Source organism: Hyalella azteca, unplaced genomic scaffold, assembly GCF_000764305.2.
Source record: "Hyalella azteca isolate HAZT.00-mixed unplaced genomic scaffold, Hazt_2.0.2 contig8769, whole genome shotgun sequence".
NCBI lineage: Eukaryota > Metazoa > Arthropoda > Malacostraca > Amphipoda > Hyalellidae > Hyalella > Hyalella azteca.
This window is the reverse complement of record NW_025938854.1, coordinates 86,952-110,215: the sequence shown is the minus strand read 5'-3', so window position 1 is coordinate 110,215 and position 23,264 is coordinate 86,952. Positions and strand designations below refer to the sequence as shown.

At 42.7% G+C, this 23,264-nt stretch overlaps 1 protein-coding gene across 1 annotated transcript; it reads right to left on the bottom strand.

Annotated features, from left to right (window-relative positions):
- Window positions 1-25: 25 nt before the first annotated feature.
- Window positions 26-23,264, bottom strand: LOC108679721 (calponin-3). The gene is made up of 8 exons (XM_047881738.1): window positions 23,098-23,264; window positions 12,191-12,345; window positions 10,834-10,900; window positions 10,451-10,555; window positions 4,780-4,812; window positions 3,189-3,354; window positions 1,793-1,849; window positions 26-164 (listed from the first exon to the last, which is right to left on the bottom strand). The coding sequence occupies exons 1-7, from the start codon at window positions 23,149-23,151 to the stop codon at window positions 1,830-1,832; spliced, it is 600 nt and encodes a 199-aa protein (XP_047737694.1). The 5' UTR covers window positions 23,152-23,264; the 3' UTR covers window positions 26-164; window positions 1,793-1,829.

The window sequence follows — 23,264 nt, the reverse complement described above, 5'->3', positions numbered from 1 at the left end:
TGGGAGGAGCAGGAGGCTGAGAAGTGTAGGCTGGGAGGAGCAGGAGGCTGAGAAGTGTAGGCTGGGAGGAGCAGGAGGCTGAGAAGTGTAGGCTGGGAGGAGCAGGAGGCTGGATGTGAGAACAGCTTGTGTGCTGACGGAGGTTGTGGTTTAGTCGCTGTTGCCTGCAGGTGAGGTAGAAAACATTAGTTATATACACGACTTGGGATTAGCATATGACAAACACGCATGACTTGCTCCTAGCATACAACAAACACGCGTACTTGGCTTTTGCATACGGCAAACACGCATATGATTTGCTTCTTGCATACAACAAACATGCATATGATTTGCTTCTTGCATACGACAAACATGCATATGATTTGCTCCTTGCATACGACAAACATGCTTATGACTCCTCCCTTGCATACGACCAATATGCATACAAATTGTACTTTGTAAATGACAAACAGACATACAACTTTCTCTTTACATACAACAAAAACGACATCAGAGTGATCAGACTTCATTAAGTACCACAACAAACATGACGTTTGACTTTCCATTTTGGGCAAATTAAAAAGAATGTGATTAAGAATTACCTCAGCAGCTGAAACAATAGCAAAGTTTAGCACTACGCAGTTAAGTTTACGAAAAGCTACACGTAAACTGCCTGCCAATGGTGCAGATATGAAACACAGAATTCTTCGAAACAGGCCATAAACTCGATGCATTTGTGTTAATGTGGCACGATTTAATATGGAAAGCTAACATATTATCTTTCATACCATTTAATATGGTAAGATAACATCTTATCATTCATACCATTTGATATGGTAAGATAACATCTTATCATTCATACCATTTAATATGGTAAGATAACATCTTATCATTCCCACCATTTAAACGAAGTTGAAGGAACCTCGCCCAATGGCAAGCGTAGCACATGTGTAGTTAGTAGCCCACTCTGAATGAGTGCTATGCAGGCTTTAATGGAAGACTTCTCATTTTATAGCATTTATGAGTGCTAGATGTGACTGTGCAGACTTTAATGGAGTGTTAAATGTGACTGTGCAGACTTTAATGGAAGACTTCTCATTTTATAGCATTTATGAGTGCTAGATGTGACTGTGCAGACTTTAATGGAGTGTTAAATGTGACTGTGCAGACTTTGATGGAAGACTTCTCATGTTATAGCATTTATGAGTGCTAGATGTGGCTGTACAGACTTTAATTGGAAGACTTCTCATCATCATTTTATAGCATTTATCAAGATAAGTGTCATTAAATTTAGTGAAATTGCTGGTCATAGATTACTTATAATATTCATTTAATCATGTCCATTTCAATTGACGATAACAAAAGTTATTTATTCACAGCAAGTCATTCCTCAATAATTCCAGTCGTTGAATAAAGAGATGGCATGATTAGAGAAATGTTTATAAAGTTTATCATGCATGAATCGAACCAAGGCCATCATTAACTGAGTGTCATGAATGCAAGGAGCTGCCATACGGACTTGTGGTATGATGTCAAAGTGAGGATGGAGTCTTGAACACAACACGAGATGGTGGCCATGACGAGAGTTCAAATAGAACAAGTTAGCAAGAAACATTAGGGAGAAACGTTAGCAAGGAACGTTTGGAATAAACGTTAACAAGAAAAGTTAGCAAGAAACGTTAGCAAGGAACGTTAGGAAGAAACGTTAGCAAGGAACGTTAGCAAGGAACGTTAGCAAGGAACGTTAGCAAGAAACGTTAGCAAGAAACTCCCAGGCGTTGCAAAGAAACGCTAGGCGGCGGAGATTGGCTACCATGGCAGCTTCCTTGACTTCCCACTCCCTGCTGTCGTCAAGCTTGCTTCTTTGACCCTGTAAAGCAGTAAGCAGTAAGCGTGAGTGTTAATTAACCTAAACATCCTAGAGCCCTGTGAGACAGTAAGCAGTGAGCGTGAAGTTAATTAACCTAAACATCCTAGAGCCCTGTAAAGCAGTAAGCAGTAAGCGTGAGAGTCAATTAACCTAAACATCCTAGAGCCCTGTGAGGCAGTAAGCAGTGAGCGTGAAGTTAATTAACCTAAACATCCTAGAGCCCTGTAATGCAGTAAGGCAGTAAGCGTGAGTGTTAATTAACCTAAACATCCTAGAGCCCTGTAAAGCATTAAGCAGTAAGCGTGAGTGTTAATTACCCTAAACATATACAGTCCTGCTAGGTGGTAATCAGCAAGCAAAAGTATAATTCTTCAATAAATTGCAGTTGACCCTCCAATGGATTAGCTGCACGTGATGATTATCACTAGAATGAGATATTAAATATTTGTACAATAAACTGTACATTCTCCAGTAGGCGAGATCCTTGCGCGAGAAAGGCAATCAACTATCAAAAGCAACCAACCCATATAAATAGTAAGGAGATAAAGCATGGTTGGAAGAACACTGATGGAATGTTGTTTTGTCTTGAATAGCCGTCATAAATTCGCTGATAGATTTAGGAGCTTTTAAGTATTGTTTGATGGTACGGTTCCTGATCGCAAAATGTTTGAGCTGCCGGCGCTGAGCGAGAGCCCAATACTTCATCAGCAGCTGATGATGCAACTCTAGGGCAGGGCGAGGCTACCTTATCTTGACACGAGAAATATTTTCTCTTAGATGCTCGAGTTCTTTCGTGTGTATTTAGAGAATACACAAGTTGGTTAGTCAGCACACCAACTGCCGGAAAGAATGAAGGCAACTGCAAGACATTCAATTGAAAAGATTTTGCTCGCTCGCCCAGCTCTTCTGTACTTTAAGTTTATTTCTGACATGAAAGGCACAAAAAAGGTAAAAAAATAAGCTTATATCCTCACATGAGTGTTCGCAACAAAGCCTTATTATTAAGGCGAAGCGTTGGAAGAAAAGTTAGAAGTCGTTACAAACAAGAAGCGTTCACCAACACCAAGACGAGGGGCCAAAGCAAAGAAGCCCAGTGAGAAGTAAACATTAAACGTTAGGATGATGAAAAATTCAGATGAAAATGAAGTTGTGATCAAATGCGGACTGCAGCACGATCTTAATGCGAAAAGAGTCCGCGGTGACTCAATAGCATTAGTACCGGCATTGGTATTGAATAAGTAGTGGCGTTTAACCAGCATCGAATAGCAGTAGTGGCATTATAGTAGTATAGAATAAGAGAAATGGCAGTACAGAAGAGTTGAAGTATGAGTATATTTACATATAGGAGCATAGGAAGGAGCTTCACCATCAGGCATGATCTGGCGGGTAGCGCCGTATGGAGTCATGCCGGCCTGAGAGGCGCCCTTGTTGCTGCCGCTCTGCAGGCCGATGATCTTGTGGCTGTCTTCGCTGATGTGCTTCTGAGCCTCTGCAATGCGGGCAATACGTTACACACAGCAATGTTACGTCCCTTTGCCAGCTTATTGAATAAAATTATAACACATCAACAATAATACATGAAATTTAATTTTGATTTATGTAGGAGATATTATCAATCGAGACAGGTTCGTGGTCCACGCCAGCGCTGTCTGCTCAGACTAAAGACTGTACCCACCTGCCAGGATGATCTGTACCCACCTGCTTATTGTAGGAAACATTGCAACACATTTGTGGCAAGGAATGTAGTGAATAAGCCATCAGCACTGAACATGAATGAGTATTGTAGAAAACATTGCAATACATTTGTGGCAAGGAAATAAGACATCAGCAACTTGTTCCCTAAAGGAAGAATTTTACTGGGATAAAGTACTTAGAAACTGTCTATAATATATTTCAGCTATTAATATGAAAATCGCACTACTGAGTATCCCGAGAAACTACTAAACTCAGTACACTGCAGAAAAGCCCAATAAAAAAAACTATACAAATCCTAACTAAATACACTGTACAGGCAATAAACGAAGTGCAAAATGACGTACTACAAGGCAGAGATGCAACTTATTGCACTAATTTCTAAATTGTGAGCACTGTACAGAATGTAAACTAAGTGCACTGCAAAAATCCTAAACCTAAAGTACACTGTGAAAACCTGAACAGTACAGAAGTAGACTGTACTTCTAACCTGAACAGTACAGATGAAGTTAGATTTTTAGTACACTGTACAGAATCCAAGCTCAGTACACCGCCAACGCGCTAAACTAAGTGCGCTGTAAATATCAACACCAGGGGCCATACTTTCAAAACTCGCTAAGTGAACGTAAGTACTTACGATAATTTTTCTTGTCTATGATTGGTGGATTTTGCTTGAAAGGCCGTCAGTGATTGGCTGATGAACTTACGATCTCTTAACTTTTTTTGGAATTATAGGCCCAGGCTCACTGTGAACGCAAAGCAGCCCTGATACTCGAGGAGCAAGCATCGCACCCACAAGGTGTCAGGTGATTAAACTACCATGCCATCATACTAGCATGCGGTAGATACCATGCCATCATACTAGCATGTGGTAGATACCATGCCATCATACTAGCATGTAGTAGATACCATGCCATCATACTAGCATGTAGTAGATACCATGCCATCATACTAGCATGTGGTAGATACCAAGCCATCATACTAGCATGTGGTAGATACCATGCCATCATACTAGCATGTGGTAGATACCAAGCCATCATACTAGCATGTGGTAGATACCATGCCATCATACTAGCATGTGGTAGATACCATGCCATCATACTAGCATGTGGTAGACGAGGGGTCGATTGAAATGAACTGCGATTGAAATATTCCGAGAAATGATAATGCGGGAAGAAGAAACAGCGATATTTTTCGAGTTGCTTAGGCTATAGTTACAGCTTGTGAAGATGCCTCACCATGCCACCCAATGCGTATATGCAGTCGACAACCTGACGAAGAAAAGGAATACAACATTAAAAACAAAATACTAACATAACATTAATGCAATACTGGCAGAAATACTCGAAATTGATTTAGGATTAGGCTCCGCTAACAGTAAAATTGAGAAATAATGCTGCGGTGGAAGAAAAGTGTTACTTGTAAGACAACATTATTAGAATGAAGGCGGTGGAAATACACTGCAATCAGGAAGGTGTAGAAGTGCACAGTAATGTTGACGGTTTTAAGGGCCACCGTAATCAGGAAGATGTTGAGGTTCACAATAATGTTGACGGTTTCAAGGGCCACCGTAATCAGGAAGATGTTGAGGTTCACAATAATGTCGACGGGATTAAGGGCCACCGTAATCAGGAAGATGTTGAGCTTCACAATAATGTTGACGGGATTAAGGGCCACCGTAATCAGGAAGATGTTGAGCTTCGCAGTAATGTTGACGGTATTAAGGGCCACCGTAATCAGGAAGGTGAGAGGTTTGCATTAATGTTGACGGTATTAATGGCCACAGCAATTAGATTGTAATTAGATCTATTTCAGCGCATGAGGAAGTGACCTTTCCAGCCCTACGCAAGGCCGTCGAAAGCGCTGAGCCGTGACAGGCACGCGTCGGTGGGCACGGTCACATCTGAGGCGCCAGTGACTATGTCCACTCGGGAGGGCGTTCTAGTGGCATCGTTCATGGGGCCAAACTACCTGGCACTTAGGCAGCTTATCTTATATGTCTATGAGGGATCTGAGATTTAGACTAGTATCAACTGTACGGTCTATACTAGTAAAGCACGTGGAAGACACAAGCCTATTTGAAGCTGAGGTGCTATATCTGGAGGCTCTAGAATCATTATACATTTACTGATTTTTGTCGTATTGCATGAATCCTACGTAAACTGGACCAACGTGCGACCACACGCTGCTGTGATCCAAGAGGAACAGTTTTTTTTAGTGACGAGTTAACAGGGAAACAAAAAATATAGCCAGCCTTCGTTGAAATGGACACGTCTTGTCCTCGACGAACTGATGCGAGAGCTTCTCGTCTTCACGTGTGTAGAGTTCCTCGGATTCATCGGATAGTTCAAATAGAAATTAGGTTCCGTGTCGCCGAAACTGCTACTCACACACACACTTTCTGTCATATGTGTGCCGGCACTTCTCTTCGGTAAGAATTTGTGTACAGTGGAGATGTACAGTTGAATTCCTGTGTTCTACATACTACACTCGATTTATCATGTAATATTGTTTAATTGATCATTAATGCGTAAATATCATCAATAAGTAGGCAGTAAAGAATATAATACATAATAGTGATGGTGTATTACAACTAAATTTCATTTTGACTGAATAAAAATAAAACGAGACGACAAATAGTTAGCAGAAAAATATGTTCGCATTTAAACTTCAATTTTTCCACTCAATGCGCAGGGTGACTTTTTTCTCAAATATGTGACCGAAATTCTTAAGCAAGAAAAGTTGCTCATCCTATGTCCTCGCAATTTGTTTCTAAGTCATAAATTCTTCAGGCAATTAGCATCTAGCATTACAGCAAATTAAACCGTGAAATCGGCGTTTTTATTAACGTTGACAAGCGATCATCTAAGAAAGCTGGAGAATGTGTCATTCGTCGTTCCGGTAACTGAAAGAGACAGCCTCGCTTGTTCTTCTGAAGGTCGGACTCGCGGTGATATTGTTGGCATCATTAACGCCCGAGTCATGATCAACACATGGCCGACAAATAACGACAAGACAATGAAGAGAAAAAATGCGGAAACTGGTGTCATCTATGAAGATCTTTCCGTCTTAGCAAGAAGTTTGTGGCGATCAAGAGAAAGCGGATATAACTTTAGCATTAGTACAGACTGCTCGTAATGAAATCGGATATCACTTTAGCATTAGTTCAGACTGCTCGTAATGAAATCGGATATCACTTTAGCATTAGTTCAGACTGCTCGTAATGAAATCAACGATAATGAGCGGCATGCGCTGCTGGCAGTTACATCAGGTGCTGCTGCCTCGCACGGTCAGGGTTCCTTCCGCTGAGCGCCTCAGCGCTGCGAATGTCAAGGCCGCTCGGTGGGAGACAATTCGTTTGCAGATTGGCTGCGATATTTACGAGGATTGCAATCATCATTTCAGGAACTGAATAATTCCAGCATGTGGAGACATGCCACACACGAGGGCAACTCAGTAAACCCTGAAGTCCTGCCGGACTCTTTAGAGATGCCGAAGACTCTTTAGAGGTGCCGAAGACTCTTTAGAGGTGGCAGGTTAGGTGTGGCCACTTCTCATACAAATAAGGTAAATAGTGAGCAGCTATTTATTCTTGCTATAATGCACCCCTTTGCTGTAATTATCTTGTTTTTTTTTATTATTCCTATCAAGTAAATATACTCAATTATCGTTGGGAAGAGGGAATCTATTTCCTCTTGAAAGGCCAACTCTTGGAGCGGTAGTAAATTTTCAAAGCGAGATATTTGGGACTACGTTTTGGCACCGGCACTCAGTTCCTCCATTTAGTGACGTCATCACAACAGCTGCTACGTGCGTGACGTCATCACAACAGCTGCTACGTGCGTGACGTCATCACAACAGCTGCTACGTGCGTGACGTCATCGCAACAGCTGCTACGTGCGTGACGTCATCGTACGTCATCGCAACAGCTGCTACATGCGTGACGTCATCGCAACAGCTGCTACGTGCGTGACGTCATCGCAACAGCTGCTACATGCGTGACGTCATCACAACAGCTGTAGCAATAATCGTAAGGCGAATGCATCAGAAAGAAAGAGCAATTAGGGAACTTTTGAGGGCTTAAGTTGGGTACAAAAGTTACGGTCGCCGTAACTTCTTAGATGACGCTACGTAACACACCGTAACCGACATGTGCAAGCAGCACAGTTGACAGGTGCACGCAGCACAGTAGACATGTGCACGCAGCACAGTTGAAAGGTACACGCAGTACAGTTGACAGGTGCACGCAGCACAGTTGAAAGGTACACGCAGCACAGTTGACAGGTGCACGCAGCACAGTTGGCAGGTGCACGCAGCACAGTTGAAAGGTACACGCAGCACAATTGACAGGTGCACGCAGCACAGTTGACAGGTGCACGCAGCACAGTTGACAGGTGCACGCAGCACAGTTGACAGGTACACGCAGCACAGATTGACAGGTGTACTCATCACCCACCCCACCAGTTCTCCCCCACCAGTGGGCGCCATACAAGACAGGTGGGCGCCGCTCATTTAGGACTTGTATGACCCAGAGCCCTCGCTGCCCTCGAGGTCAGCACTCAGTCTGAGTCACCGCGCAGCGCTCAGTTCCTGGACGTCGCCAGAACGCAACAAGCGCGACGACAGCTACATCGCGTCGATGCACGCGTCTAACTCAACACTTAATATGGTAGCTTGTAGTTTTGAAAGAGAATCAAGACACGAAAACGTTATTAATTCTTATTACGAGTTATTGCGAGTGAGGAAAGTTATTACAGCGTCGTTGCAAACGTCTAACTCAACACTTATTATAGTAGCTGGTAGTTTTAAAAAGAATCAAGAAATGGAAACGTTATTAATTCTTAATATGAGTTATTGAGTGCGAGGAACGTCGTTACAGCACACAAGAAGAAGTTATTCAGAAGCACATAAGAAATGTTTGCTGATGAGCTTAGAGAAGTAAACGAGACCTGCTGGCAGCCAAGGCGAATATTACTACATAGGGTAGTGTACTGTAAGACAACATAGTCCACGGAACGCATAGTAATGCGTTTAAGTTCAATAATACATGAAATAGTTACAAATAAGCATAGTTATTAGTGCAGAAATAGATGCCCGGCCATCATAATGAACGCATCAGTCACCCCGTGACGACCAACACGTCCGCCAAGTTTTTGCTTTATTTTTTGAGCGCAGGAACAAATTAGGCGAAATGGATAGCAGGGATTTAGCTCGGGCACCACACGCGCTGTAGCTTACGGACAGATTTGGTGAACTGAGTTGGGTTAAAGACGGGGGCAAAGGCAGAGCGATGATTGCGCCCACGACGAACCAAATGCAGCCTCAATTGCCACAGAAAACAGAGATACATCGAATTAAATGCTGCCACAATTGCCACAGAAAACAGAGATACATCGAATTAAATGCTGCCACAATTGCCACAGAAAACAGAGATACGTCGAAAAAATGGTGTCACAATGGCACAAACAAGAGATACATCGAATTAAATGCTGCCACAATTGCCACAGAAAACAGAGATACATCGAATTAAATGCTGCCACAATTGCCACAGAAAACAGAGATACGTCGAAAAAATGGTGTCACAATGGCACAAACAAGAGATACGTCGAACCTAATGCTGCCACAATGGCCACAGAGGACCGAGATACGTCAAAAAATTGTAGCCATGCACAATTTCATAGAGGACAGAGATACGTCGAAAAAATGCAGCCACAATTGCAGAAAACAGAGATACGTCGAAGCAAATACAACCACAAAGGCCACAGAAAACAGTGATACGTCTAATCAAATGCCGCCACAATTGCCACAGGCAACAGAGATCCCTCGAATCAAATGCCGCCACAATTGCCACAGAAAACAGAGATAGGTACATCGAATTAAATGCAGGCACAATTGCACAGAGGACAGAGATGCGTCGAACCAAATACCGCCACGATTGCCACAGAGGACAGAGATACGTCGAACCAAATACCGCCACGATTGCCACAGAGGACAGAGATACGTCGAATGCTATGAAGTAATCATAAAAAGATGTTAGGTTAGTGTGTGCTGTGTATGTGTACATGATTGTGCACGGCTATGAAGTAATCATAAAAAGATGTTAGGTTAGTGTGTGCTGTGTATGTGTACATGATTGTGCACGGCTATGAAGTAATCGTAAAAAGATGTTAGGTTAGTGTGTGTTGTGTAAGTGTAAGATGTTAGGTTAGTGTGTGTTGTGTAGGTGTACATGATTGTGCGCTGCTATGAAGTAATCATAAAACACAAAGCACAGGTGCCCGGTGACGTGACCGCACACCTCGAGCTCCTGATGCCGTCCTTTAAATGGACCCTCATGCGCCGCCTCAACCCTACATGGCATGCCTCCACGCGCAGCAAACCTCTATTTCCTACTTATATTTCATAGAGGCTCCTTGGTAGCTTCGTAGCTAGAACGTTACGAATTGTGGTAAAGGGAAATTGTCTGGTCTGGTTTACACTAGGCGGGTATTACGTGGAGCTTCGTGAGACCCAGTTGGTTCCAGTGTTGGAATATTACGCAAAATTGTTAATTACGCACATGAACAAAAAAATATAACTCAGTACTCACTGCAGTGAGTGACAGAGAGCGCATTTTCTCGTCGCCAAAAACGTGAAGTCACGGACGGACAGACAGACAGACGGACGGGCGGACATGGCGAGCACAATAGCGCCTCTTTCCATAAATGAGAAAATGCGCTAAAAACATCCAGAGTAACTATGTTCAAGCATTACATTATTTTCGCTTGCTATAAATCTTATGTGAGACGTGCCCTCGAAGTTCGTTTGAACCAGACGCCACGATAAATGCTTCGTAGAATAATAATAATAATAATTACAAATGTACCTAAATAATAAAATAGTAAAGAGTTAATCGAGTGATACACTGACCATGTAGAGATTCTTGTTCTCGTATAGGTCGTTGACTTGGAAGAGGTCCTGACTCTTGAGACCGTACGCCTCACAACCCTTCAGGAACATCTCTATGTTCTCTCTCTGTGGGGTGTTAAGCACCTCATTAGATTAACTTTATGCTCAAGGTAACACATTAAGTAGAAAGGAGACTCACAAGCTAGGTTTATCGTGTCACACATCATGACAAGCAAAAGAATCACTAAGAATATGCTACGTATAATGCACACAGTTCAGATATTTTTCGAGGCGAAATGATATGAATATCAGTAACATAAACGCACCAGGGCTTCGACACATGGTAAAAACTGTAGAGAAATAAATGATTAGTTGGTATACTTGAGAACAGGTGCTAAGCTGACCTGTTTGAAGGGAGCCTTCATGGTGTTCACTTTCTTGACGAGGCCGGGCTGTAGCGCGTTCAGCAGTCTGCAAGGCAGTCACATTACTCTATAGCAACTCGATCATAAAATGTTTTCATAAAAATATAATGTACAAGACTCTAGTATTAACTCGATCATCAAATGTTTTCATGAGAAATTTCAAGAAAAAGACTCTAGCATTATTTTTAGGTAATAAATGCTATGTCAAAAACTCGATCATCAGGTATGGATCAAATATACTAAGTCAAAGAATCGATTATCATGAGTGCTTTTTAAATAATAATAAGTCAAACTTTGTCAACGCAGTAAATCATTGTAATTCTACCGCAATGAACATTGAAAATGACCTAACATGTTAGTTATAGTTGTGGCATTGTAGCGAACATCCTCTAGATATTGTCAGTCGTCCTCATCGGGTGGGAACTAGAAAAACTGCTAAGTAGTCAATAGTTTTGAAGAATCGGTATCATAAAGGACATAGAAAAAAATATTACAATAAAATAAATTGGAATGACGAAAATATTTTATTGCTTGAATATATTTCTATGAGGTGATCCTGGAAAAAATATAACTCAGTACGCACTGCAGTGAGTGACAGAGAGCGCATTTTCTCGTCCGTCCGCGAAGTCACGGACAGACGGACAGACAGACGGACATGACGAGCACAATAGCGTCTTTTTCCCATAAATGAGAAAATGCGATAAAAAGGAGACCTACTGGCAGATGGCAATGCCGACCAGTAAAGAGGAGAAGACTTACTGGCAAATGTCAACACATAAATGAGAGAAGAGATTCACTGGCAGATGGCAATGCCGAGCAGTAAAGAGAAGACTAACTGGCAAATGTCAACACAGAAATGAGATAAAAGACTCACTGGCAGATGGCAATGCCGAGCAGTAAAGAGAAGACTTACTGGCAAATATCAACACAGAAATGAGATAAAAGTCTCACTTGCAGATGGCAATGCTGAGCAGTAAAGAGAAGACTTACTGGCAAATGTCAACACAGAAATGAGATAAAAGACTCACTGGCAGATGGCAATGCCAAGCAGTAAAGAGAAGACTTACTGGCAAATGTCAACACAGAAATGAGATAAAAGACTCACTGGCAGATGGCAATGCCAAGCAGTAAAGAGAAGACTTACTGGCAAATATCAACACAGAAATGAGATAAAAGTCTCACTTGCAGATGGCAATGCTGAGCAGTAAAGAGAAGACTTACTGGCAAATGTCAACACAGAAATGAGATAAAAGTCTCACTTGCAGATGGCAATGCTGAGCAGTAAAGAGAAGACTAACTGGCAAATGTCAACACAGAAATGAGATAAAAGACTCACTGGCAGATGGCAATGCCGTCCTTAAGGGCGTGCCCGAAGTCGAGCTGGTCGCTGATGCCCTCCTCGTTGGAAGGGAGGTCCAGGTTTGTGCCCGTGACGGCCTCTATCCACTCGCACACTCTCTTGGCGCGCGCTGGGTCGAACTTTGCCTGGCTCTGTCATCAACCACACATTCTATTACTTAAAAATTTATATTACATATAATATTATTTAAATATAAATATTATATATTTATATAATTTTTATTTAAATATTATTTAAATATAATATTACATATATTTAAATACTTTCACACCCTATAGAGAACTAAGTTATAATTTAAACTACATATACTTCTACTACTGTACAATTAACAAGTCATTTGATTGTGATTTACGCTCCGAAGACTTACTGACCTTGCAGCACACATAAGATTAAAGATTCCATAGACATAAATATAAAATCTGAATACTTTGTGGTCTAGCGAAAAAATAAAGATCAATTAGTAATTAACGGTTTAAGCACTTTTTGGCTCTGACACTAACTCAATATTTCATGATTAACTGAGACGAATATTTTTCCAGTGACATTAATTAACAAATTCGTACGGAAGGAACATCTTTCACCTAACCTTTGACATAACAAAACTTGTTAACTGTACTTCATTGACTTTCAAGCAGTAAGCCTTTTGAAATTATTGATTGTCCCTGCAATATACAATCAAATGTACACTTGCATTCCATTCATGGAAGTCCGATAAATTATTTGCGTAGCAACAATCCGATATAGCGTTACTTTGAAACTAACGACCGCTCTCAGATCAGCCATTACGATCTGTAGTTATATGAAGCATGAAGCTAGATTTCAAGGGACCAACCCATATTTTAATATAACTCAAGGAGGGTAATTTAAAGGTGGTCTTTTAAGAAAATTTAACTTAGATTTACAAAAGTATTTCAAGCGGGAAAATCGTCATGAAGATGTTCCATTCAAACACAAGTTTTACATACGACAAAAATCAAGCAAACATACAACGACAAAAATCAAGCAAACGCTTTGACAGAAACGAGGCTAGAACAATTTTAAAGAAGTAAACAAGAGCGGCGATCACTAACGATGTTGGCCGCAAACGTCAACATGGCAGGCCCTAAGCTGATGAGATGAACGTGCCTAGTTGCGGACACAACACCAGGTCGACCACACCCCGTGCTTAATTTCACTAAACTTAAGCACTTCATTTGCATTATACTTAAGAGGAATATAATATAAATGGCAAGCCGTCTCGGGCTACAACAATTGATATAATCATTATTGTTTTAATTATTATCTCACGTGAAGGTATGCTATAGAAGGACTATCATAATATCAAGCATGCATCAGTAATTTGCTCACATTCGTTACGTACAACCACCAATAAAGTTGTGAAGCAATATGTCCTATATAGTTGTCAACACTGTCCAAACGACACAACACAGGCCCTTCGGTAAAAATTCAACCTCGAGCAAGTTTTCAGCGCCGACACCAATATACTATCACAAATATGAAGCCTGTCACAAATTCTAAGCCTTCCATAAGCCATAAATATACGTTACCGTATGCAGACCGCGGCATTGTCCCCACTACAGACCGCACTAGTTCTGCTCAACTCGAGACCACATTGTTGCCCTTACCGCTGCAACAACAGTCGGTCGCATGAAACTCATTGTGCTGATTCAGCAGATTGTACAGTGACGGACAAATATTGCTTCATATGCACACCTCATTCTCTCATTACCATCTCATTCAGCCACACATAGGGTTCGTTGTTCTCATTAACATTATCATTAAGATTCATGTGGGGGAACCTATTTCGATGCTGTGACTGTTTTGATCCTAGTCACATCAAATGATCAAAACAAACATCGACTGGCATCATTTAAATGCGACGAGCATAGACAGTAGACACAGGCAAGAGCAACACGAACATCAGACAAAAGAATTTATTTACGAGCGCTCCTAATGCAATAAAGTTGGGACGAATGTTTCCCTAGAAACATTAAGCGAGAGAAATACACTAAACTATTGATGACGATGAGAAATAAAATAAATTATTGTTAATAACAAACACACAAGCACCCGCAACAACCTGCGGTCACTGCGCCAGGCCTCGGAGGACTATCAGTGGCATATAGCTATAATACGCTGGTGCGTATGAGGCTAGAAGAACCTCTAAACATCGCTATAAGCTGGTGCGTATGAGGCTAGAAGAACCTCTAAGCATCGCTACCTATAAGCTTATCGCTATAATAAGCTGGTGCGTATGAGGCTAGAAGAACCTCTAAGCATCGCTATAATAAGCTGGTGCGTATTAGGCTAGAAGAACCTCTATGTATCGCTATAATAAGCTGGCGCGTATGAGGCTAGAAGAACCTCTATACTTAAGCATCACTGGATTTGCGTCATGTTTTGTGTACCGGCACTACGTTACGATTAACCAATGTTTATCTATTTACTTTACTATTTTAGATTTTCAGCGAGCCTCTTTACGCACGTACACAAAAAAGGGAAAAAAGTAGTCGCATTGTGAATACCTAAAATTTTTTTTTTTTTCGCTTCCCCCTCCTGTACAAACTACAAATTGCTATTCTTTGGTTCAAACAAACTTCACGTGAAGAAACAAAACGAGAAATTGTATACACTATTCAGGGCACACGGAGCAGACGGCGAGTCTGGCGTGGCGAGCGAGACAAACCGAGTGTGTATCTGGCATCCGTTTCCGCAGCTGCTGCAGTCCATACAGATACGTCTATTTATGCTCCGATATAATGCCACCTTAGTATATGAAGTAGCTGAGCTAATAATCAATAGTATACTTCATACGTAATGTACTATATATGTTATATACTTGCAGCATGTAGTCGGTTATACGTAAGTCGTCACCACGATACATGAACCAGTTGACCGCATATCACCATTTTTTTCGCGCGCTGAATTAGTTATCAGCAAAGGAACGCTCAAGAAACCAACAAGATACAAAATGAGCTTGAACATTAAAATGTACACAAAATAACTAGTACCAGTGGTCAGCAGCCTACCGTGGCGTGCAGGTTGTACTCGATTTGACAAAAATCTCTCGGTGCAGTACTGCTTTGTCGACATAAATTTTGACCGATATTCAAGGTTTTCCGCGCGATTGTAGGTTTAGCGACAAGCGACCAGTGTGCCGTTGACATTACGCGACGGCAGAAGTCGCCATGAAGTTCTCTCGCTTAGCTACGACACACCGGACTACGATGATGCCAGAAAAGTTGTCTCAATCCGTGTTTTGCTCCCGAGTAATTATTTGAGAGAAGTAGTAGATTTCGGCGCGATGTCTCCTCATGTTGAAAAGAGACCATCCCATTTCCTGATGCTGATATATTCTACGAAGCTGATATTCTACGCAGCTGATATTCTACGAAGCTGATATTCTACGAAGCTGATATTCTACGAAGCTGATATTCTACGAAGCTGATATTCTACGAAGCTGATATTCTACGAAGCCAACTTCCATGCAGCCGACATTCCACGCAGCCGACATGCCACACAGCCGACATGCCACGCAGCCGACATTCCACGCAGCCGACATGCCACGCAGCCGACATGCCACGCAGCCGACATGCCACGCAGCCAACTATCCACGCAGCCGACATTCCCCGCGGCCGACATTCCACGCAGCCGACATGCCACGCAGCCGACATGCCGCGCAGCCAACTATCCACGCAGCCGACATTCCACGCGGCCGACATGCCACGCAGCCGACATGCCACGCAGCCAACTATCCACGCAGCCGACATTCCACGCGGCCGACATGCCACGCAGCCGACATGCCACGCAGCCAACTATCCACGCAGCCGACATTCCACGCGGCCGACATGCCACGCAGCCGACATGCCACGCAGCCAACTATCCACGCAGCCGACATTCCACGCGGCCGACATGCCACGCAGCCGACATGCCACGCAGCCAACTATCCACGCAGCCGACATTCCACGCGGCCGACATGCCACGCAGCCGACATGCCACGCAGCCAACTATCCACGCAGCCGACATTCCACGCGGCCGACATGCCACGCAGCCGACATGCCACGCAGCCAACTATCCACGCAGCCGACATTCCACGCGGCCGACATGCCACGCAGCCGACATGCCACGCAGCCAACTATCCACGCAGCCGACATTCCACGCGGCCGACATGCCACGCAGCCGACATGCCACGCAGCCAACTATCCACGCAGCCGACATTCCACGCGGCCGACATGCCACGCAGCCGACATGCCACGCAGCCAACTATCCACGCAGCCGACATTCCACGCGNGCTGTGTAGCTGTGCTTGCTGTGTAGCTGTGCTTGCTGTGCTTGCAGTGTAGCTGTGCTTGCTGTGTAGCTGTGCTTGCTGTGTAGCTGTGCTGTGCAGCTGCATGGTACTAGGAATCATGCTACACATGCTTGGTGCAGCGATAGCACCAAATCTGGTGCAGAAATGTGCGAAGGTGGCTTCCAGGCTTCTCTCACAAAACTGAATGGATAAGATCAGCCAAATAGTGCCAGTTTCAGCACGTAGCACTGATACGCTCATAACTGAGTCAAGTGACCCACATAAGGGCAGAGTGCATCGCAATTTGGATAAAGGCCAAAGGTTTTGGAGGGCGGCCAGAAAAAGATCGAGCGTCTGGCGCCGCTGTAGCAAGCCTTACGTCACGGCTGATCCTGCAGCCTCCTACAGAACATTACAATTGGCGGTTGTCATATTCCTACATAAGTTAAACTCATCCTCTAGCATCCACATCCTTATTTTTATAAAAAGTGTCAGTGGTAGTATTACGCCAGTAGCATTACAAGGGAGAGCTACCATCCACCTGATGTAGCTCTCCCTCGTAATGCTACCATCCACCTGATGTAGCTCTTCCTCGTAATGCTGCCATCCACCTGATGTAGCTCTCCGTAGTAATGCTGCCATCCACCTGATGTAGCTCTTCCTCGTAATGCTACCATCCACCTGATGTAGCTTTACACAGGAGGGCATTACGAGGGAGAGCTACATCAGGTGGATGGTAGCAGTGCGCACGGCACGACATACAGACAGGTCAGAGAGGATGTACGTACAGGGAAAGCTGTACGACTGTGCGTACAGGGAGAGATGAATTCCATCAACTCCCCTCTCCTTCTGTTTTGCCATACGCCCTCTTCCATCATGTCAATCTTCCTTCTTCTCACCTCCAAACCTCACGATATTCCGCTTCTTCTTCCTTCCCTTCTCCCTCAATCAATCGTCTCTTTCCCCTCTCTCGATCCTTCCTCTCTCCTATCATCTCATCATAATATGTATATACCACCTTCCTTCCATCGCGTTCATTCCTCCCACCTTCCTTTAATCTCTTTCATTCCTTCCACCTTCCTTCCCTCTCTTTCATTCCTCCCGCTTTCCTTCCCTTTCTTTCATTCCTCCCACATTCCTCCTGTCCGCTCACTCTCACGTTACATTCCCCCTCATACTCCACCTCCTCACTCTCTCTCACTCTCACTGCCCGGCAGGCCATCGGTCACGGAACTCAATGGGCTTCGTTAAGGCAATTCAGGCGAGCCTGCTTCTCAGCATCACTGCCAGCATTATTGCTATCATAATTTCTAGCATTATTGNTGTAACGCTGGTCACACAGCAGCATGTAACGCTGTACACACAGCAGCATGTAGCAGCAGGCCTATTCATCAACAGCTAAGTAGAGTCGTCAGACGTTTGCAAAATTCCAAGTATTGGTCATTGTGCAGGAGCGACTCCCGTGCAGAGTGTGAACGTGCACTGTTAGAAAAAACGGTGAAAAAACGGTTCCACTGGCGTTCTAGTGGCCGGTCGCCCCGTGAAATTAAACTGTTGCGCCGTTTTTATCAGATGTTTTACAGATTTCTAGTGTTAAATATGAATAAAAACGGCGACACGGTGTTTCTTTTCACGTGCCGACCGGCCACTGAAACGCCGGTAATACCGTTAACGGTAATTTTTCTAACAGTGTGTCTACGAGCAGATCTTCGACGAAGTTTACAGCATCGGCGAGAGGTTTTCACAACTTTTTCAATCAAACCCTTAAATTCCATGAATTTTTATTGTATTTTTCAACGGAAAACTGCTGCAATTACAAATTTTAACTCACCAAAAACGATAGAGTACTCTCTATTTCCACCTCTCTTGTTGTCGTTATTTCCACTTTATCGGCACTGCCGAAAACGTTCGGAAACCCTTTCATGCGCGAACAAGTGTTTTTACATCAACCGGATTCTTGTTCACGAACACGAAGGTACGAAGCAGCATGTAATACCACATTCGTACCCAATGTAAACACATGTGCTACGAAGCAGCATGTCATGCTGCACGCTATAGGAGGTGGCGTGCCGCAGTAGGTACGAAATGCTGCACGCAAAGGGGCATGCAGCATGCAGCAGCCGCCACCTCAAGAACAAGGACGACTCTGTCTCGGTCCCATCAAGAGCTCCCAGTCTTCGCACCGACACTCACGCCATGCAAACAAATAATAAAGAGTGCCTCCAATGTGTCACTTTCTTCAAGACTGTGGCATGCAGCGCATCACGGAATCTGCCCGCTGAGAATGCGCTTTATTTTGATCCGGTGAGGCAGGGATAGCTTGGGATCGTCAGGAGGTTATGGGATTTTCACATTTCTTTCAAAAACTTTATACCGACTATGATAGAGTAAGAGTAGTGACCCCATATTCTTTTACCCGTTTCCCATGTATAATTCGCTCCAGATCACTCAGATGGGTATTGTGGGCTAAGGAAACTACATCTCAGTGATACAGTGCAAAAATTAATGACCTCACATATTTTATTTATGTTTAAAAATGGAAGCCACCTTTTTGTATATATATTTATACATAAAATCGCTTACAATTTTTTTTACTGCAATCGGTTTTCTTGTTTTACGCTCACCTCCCTTGGTGCGTATAGAGTTAATTGACTTCTTGTTTATGGAGCTGATAGGATGGGACCAATAGAGCTAAGAGGACCCAACTCATATAGGTACGTAGGAGTAAACTATACCTTATGAAAGACTAGCATGTTGGCCAGTGTTACCCAGGTTGAGATGTGATTTCACATCCTAAATACTGTTAACTGTAATAAATGTAATTTATGATAAATAGAGAATGACCAGTTTAAACAACATTTTACATGGAAAATGTTAGTTTTTCGCTTTTCTATCATAATGTAATAATACAGTGATATACAATCATCGATATCACATCAAAAGTGAAGGCAAAAACAATTGATATTTGATTTTATGGCTGCACGATAATCGTTGTTCCAATTATCTAATAGGAGGCATCACGATAACAAAGTGCTACATCTGATTCAACTTTTAAGATATTAAGAAACAGGAACAGTCCGAGCGTCTCGTGGTTATGTATACTATCTCCAGCTTACTAGCTTCATTCATCGGAAACAAAACTAAAATTTTAACATATTTGGCGTTACTTCTTAGTACTTAGTAATTATACAATTTTTTTCAAAACAAAATTCTATTTGTGAAACGTATTATACGGAAATATCCAAGCTGCATCCCTCGAATCATAGTGAAAACATTCAATTAGTTAGTGGTATATGAGCTTCATTCGTTCTAAGCGGAGTACACTTTCAAGGGACCCTCTGAAAATCCTGTGGCATGATTCGTCCAAACTGACGATCATCCACACCTATGGCAGAGACACGAGCGTCCGCGGCTACTTCAGGAATTTGAAGCGGTCTGCTCATGAGTCCGCATCTCATATAAAATAATACAACACATACAGACACTTTATCCGCTCACCATACTAATTACTGGCTGCATTTCGTGCCTAGATTAGAAATCAATCACACGCGGAACTGGTCAGTGAACACACAATCAAATACGATAGACACGATTTCGATTTTATCCGAGTCCCAGGTAGGCAGGTACCGAAAAACATGAAAGCCTATATAGGTGGAATTGGCGAGCTCGAGTGCGACTTGCACGTCAATGGTAAGAAAATGTCAGGAAACTGGTAACAGCAAGATGAAAGAAACAGCAAGTTGAAAGAAACAGCAAGAAGACAGCAAGAAAGAAATAGCAATAAAGTATGTACTGCAAGCAAGGGCGTCGGTATATCGGCAACCGCTGCCACCAAGCATGAGTATGCCGACCGCGGCTACGGAGGAGCGCAACCACAGGCACGATGTCGTCGTGCTGCTGTGCGTTCCTTGATTTGCTTCTTCTGTGGATTTTTCACGCTCTTCCTGTTTCTTTTTTTTGCACTAGACAAGCGCACTGGCAGATTGGATACTGACGAGCACACTTGCTCTCAATCACCATACCAGCGTAACAGACTGTCGCGTGGCTCCATCACCGCGATGCATCGTCAAGTGACACTCTTTACGAGACGACTAAACAGACCACGTTCATATTTACTACAATATTTACTTCTTCATATCGATAATGCTTCGTTTGCAACCCTATTTTCGAACTTTAATAAGTTTTTTTACTCATCTTGCTCTCAAAAGCACATAGTAAATCGAGGTCATGACAATGTAACTTGGTACTTTGGTAAAAACAATATGAAAAATCCAGGAGGGAGTCTGAAAAATTCGGTGAGAGCCTCACGATGTTAGATTACACACGACAAGCTGACTCGGGTGGCAATGATAATTGCTGCACATTAATTGCGACCAAAAAATTCTTGATTGCAAATGATTGCCTTCATCTGATCTACCAGTTTCCATGATTCAGCAAAGCATCACATATCTATGTACCAACCGTGTACATTATGCGTGTTAACAATGTACATCAATATGGATGTCAACAATGTACACGGCCGTATGTGTGCCTTCAATGTATGTCAACAATTATATACCTCAATATGCATGTCAAAATTGTACATTATTTTGGTACATGCCACACGACGCTCTCAAATCCAACAATGTTGCTACATTCTTATGGAGTGAGATGTTGCCGCCATGTTGGTGTGAGTGAGATGTTGCCGCCATGTTGGTGTGAGTGAGATGTTGCCGCCATGTTGGTGTGAGTGAGATGTTGCCGCCATGTTGGTGGGAGTGAGATGTTGCCTTCAAAAACTCAGTTCAAAAAAATCGAGTAACTGGACCTGTTAAGTGTATAAAAAATATCAAAAAGGATAAAACTTGGTCCCGGGGAGAATGTTGCTCACGAGGTGCCAATAACTCTGCAGCGCGGGAGACGCGAGAGGTGCAGGGAGCGAACAAACAACCTCGTGTTTAGGCAAGCAGATACAGCGGCCATATTAATCTATTGACAAATACAACGTGCGGACGCCTTACATCAAACATGGAGCCGCAGCACCATTAATTGTGCGGACGCCTTACATCAAACATGGAGCCACATCACCATTAATTGTCCGGACGCCTTACATCAAACATGGAGCCACAGCACCATTAATTGTGCGTACGCCTTACATCAAGCATGGAGCCACATCACCTTTAATTGTGCGGACGCCTTACATCAAACATGGAGCCACATCACCATTAATTGTGCGGACGCCTTACATCAAACATGGAACCACATCACCTTTAATTGTGCGGACGCCTTACATCAAACATGGAGCCACATCACCATTAATTGTGCGTACGCCTTACATCAAACATGGAACCACATCACCATTAATTGTGCGTACGCCTTACATCAAGCATGGAGCCACATCAGCATTAATTGTGCGGACGCCTTACATCAAACATGGAGCCACAGAACATCAAACGTGCAGACGCCTCACATCAAACATGGAGCGGCAGCACATCAAATGTAATGGCGCTGATAACGTTGGTATCCAAGATACTTGACTGAAATTGACTCACTGAACACTTGTAGCAACGCATGTGAAGTGTATTGGGATGTTCGTATTTAAGACTATCGACTTTTGGGGACACTCGAAGTCTCGAAGCAACAATAAAATCCCTGTATTTACTGGTAGCAGTGATAAGTACAATTATTTTGTAATACAATATTGTACTATCCTCATAGAACCCCACAGCATCCACAGTTTTGAGCCGCAATAAATTAGGCGCGTGGACAAGGCCGTGCCCAAAATAGAAGTCAAAGTGTCACCTTAAGTCGTACGATAACTAATTCAAAGTTGGATCTGACTAATTCATTAATTGGATGAATTTAGCACACAAAATATTCAACTTGTACAAATTAAGTTTGATACACATTGACAAGGCACAGTAACGTAAATCAAAATATTGACAATAAATTATATATTTGGTATAATATTTGGTATATTATATTTGGTATAATGGTATTTATATTAAATGTTCTCAGTGAACGAAACTTGACACAGGTCAAACAAGAGGCGAGTATACAGGGTACACGAGTTCACTTAGTCGGCTTGGGCAGTGGTTGACTGATACTTTCTCCTTCATCAACTATCTACAATAGAATCGAAGGATATTGTTTGGTAATTCAAAGTCAGAATAGAAACTTAACAAATTAAAATACGGATTATACAGTGGAAACGTTTCATGTCATGAAAAGCATTAATGAAAAATGAAGCAATAAAATGCTTTTGTTACGTCATCACATCCACGTACTCGTACAGCGACTTACTGGTGAGTAATATATATATACATCAGATATTGGAACACTTACGCACACAACAAATATTTGATATAGGAGAAACTTGGAGATAAGATAAAGGAGGCTGATAAGCCATAAATGCTGCGAAGCGTTACAGAGAACATCTGAGTAACTTTCCTAAAGCACACATTCTTAAATCGGGCCTGTAGCGATTAGTGAGTGGTCGCATTAGTATGAACGTCACCGGCACATGCAAGTGCCTAACCTTCTTACTACGCGGCACTGAAGTGAACGTAAATGTAAGGAAATACCAACAACAAATCAATTCAGCATTACTCACCTTCATTTGGCACTCGCGGCTCAATCCATATGAGGGTCCGTGGTAAGCCATCATGAGAATTTAATAATATTTTGCTTATAAATCTAATAAATAAAATTATTCCTGAGATTCCAAACTACTATTTGAGCAACACCGTGAGTGACCTTGAATGGTGAATCTACCACTCC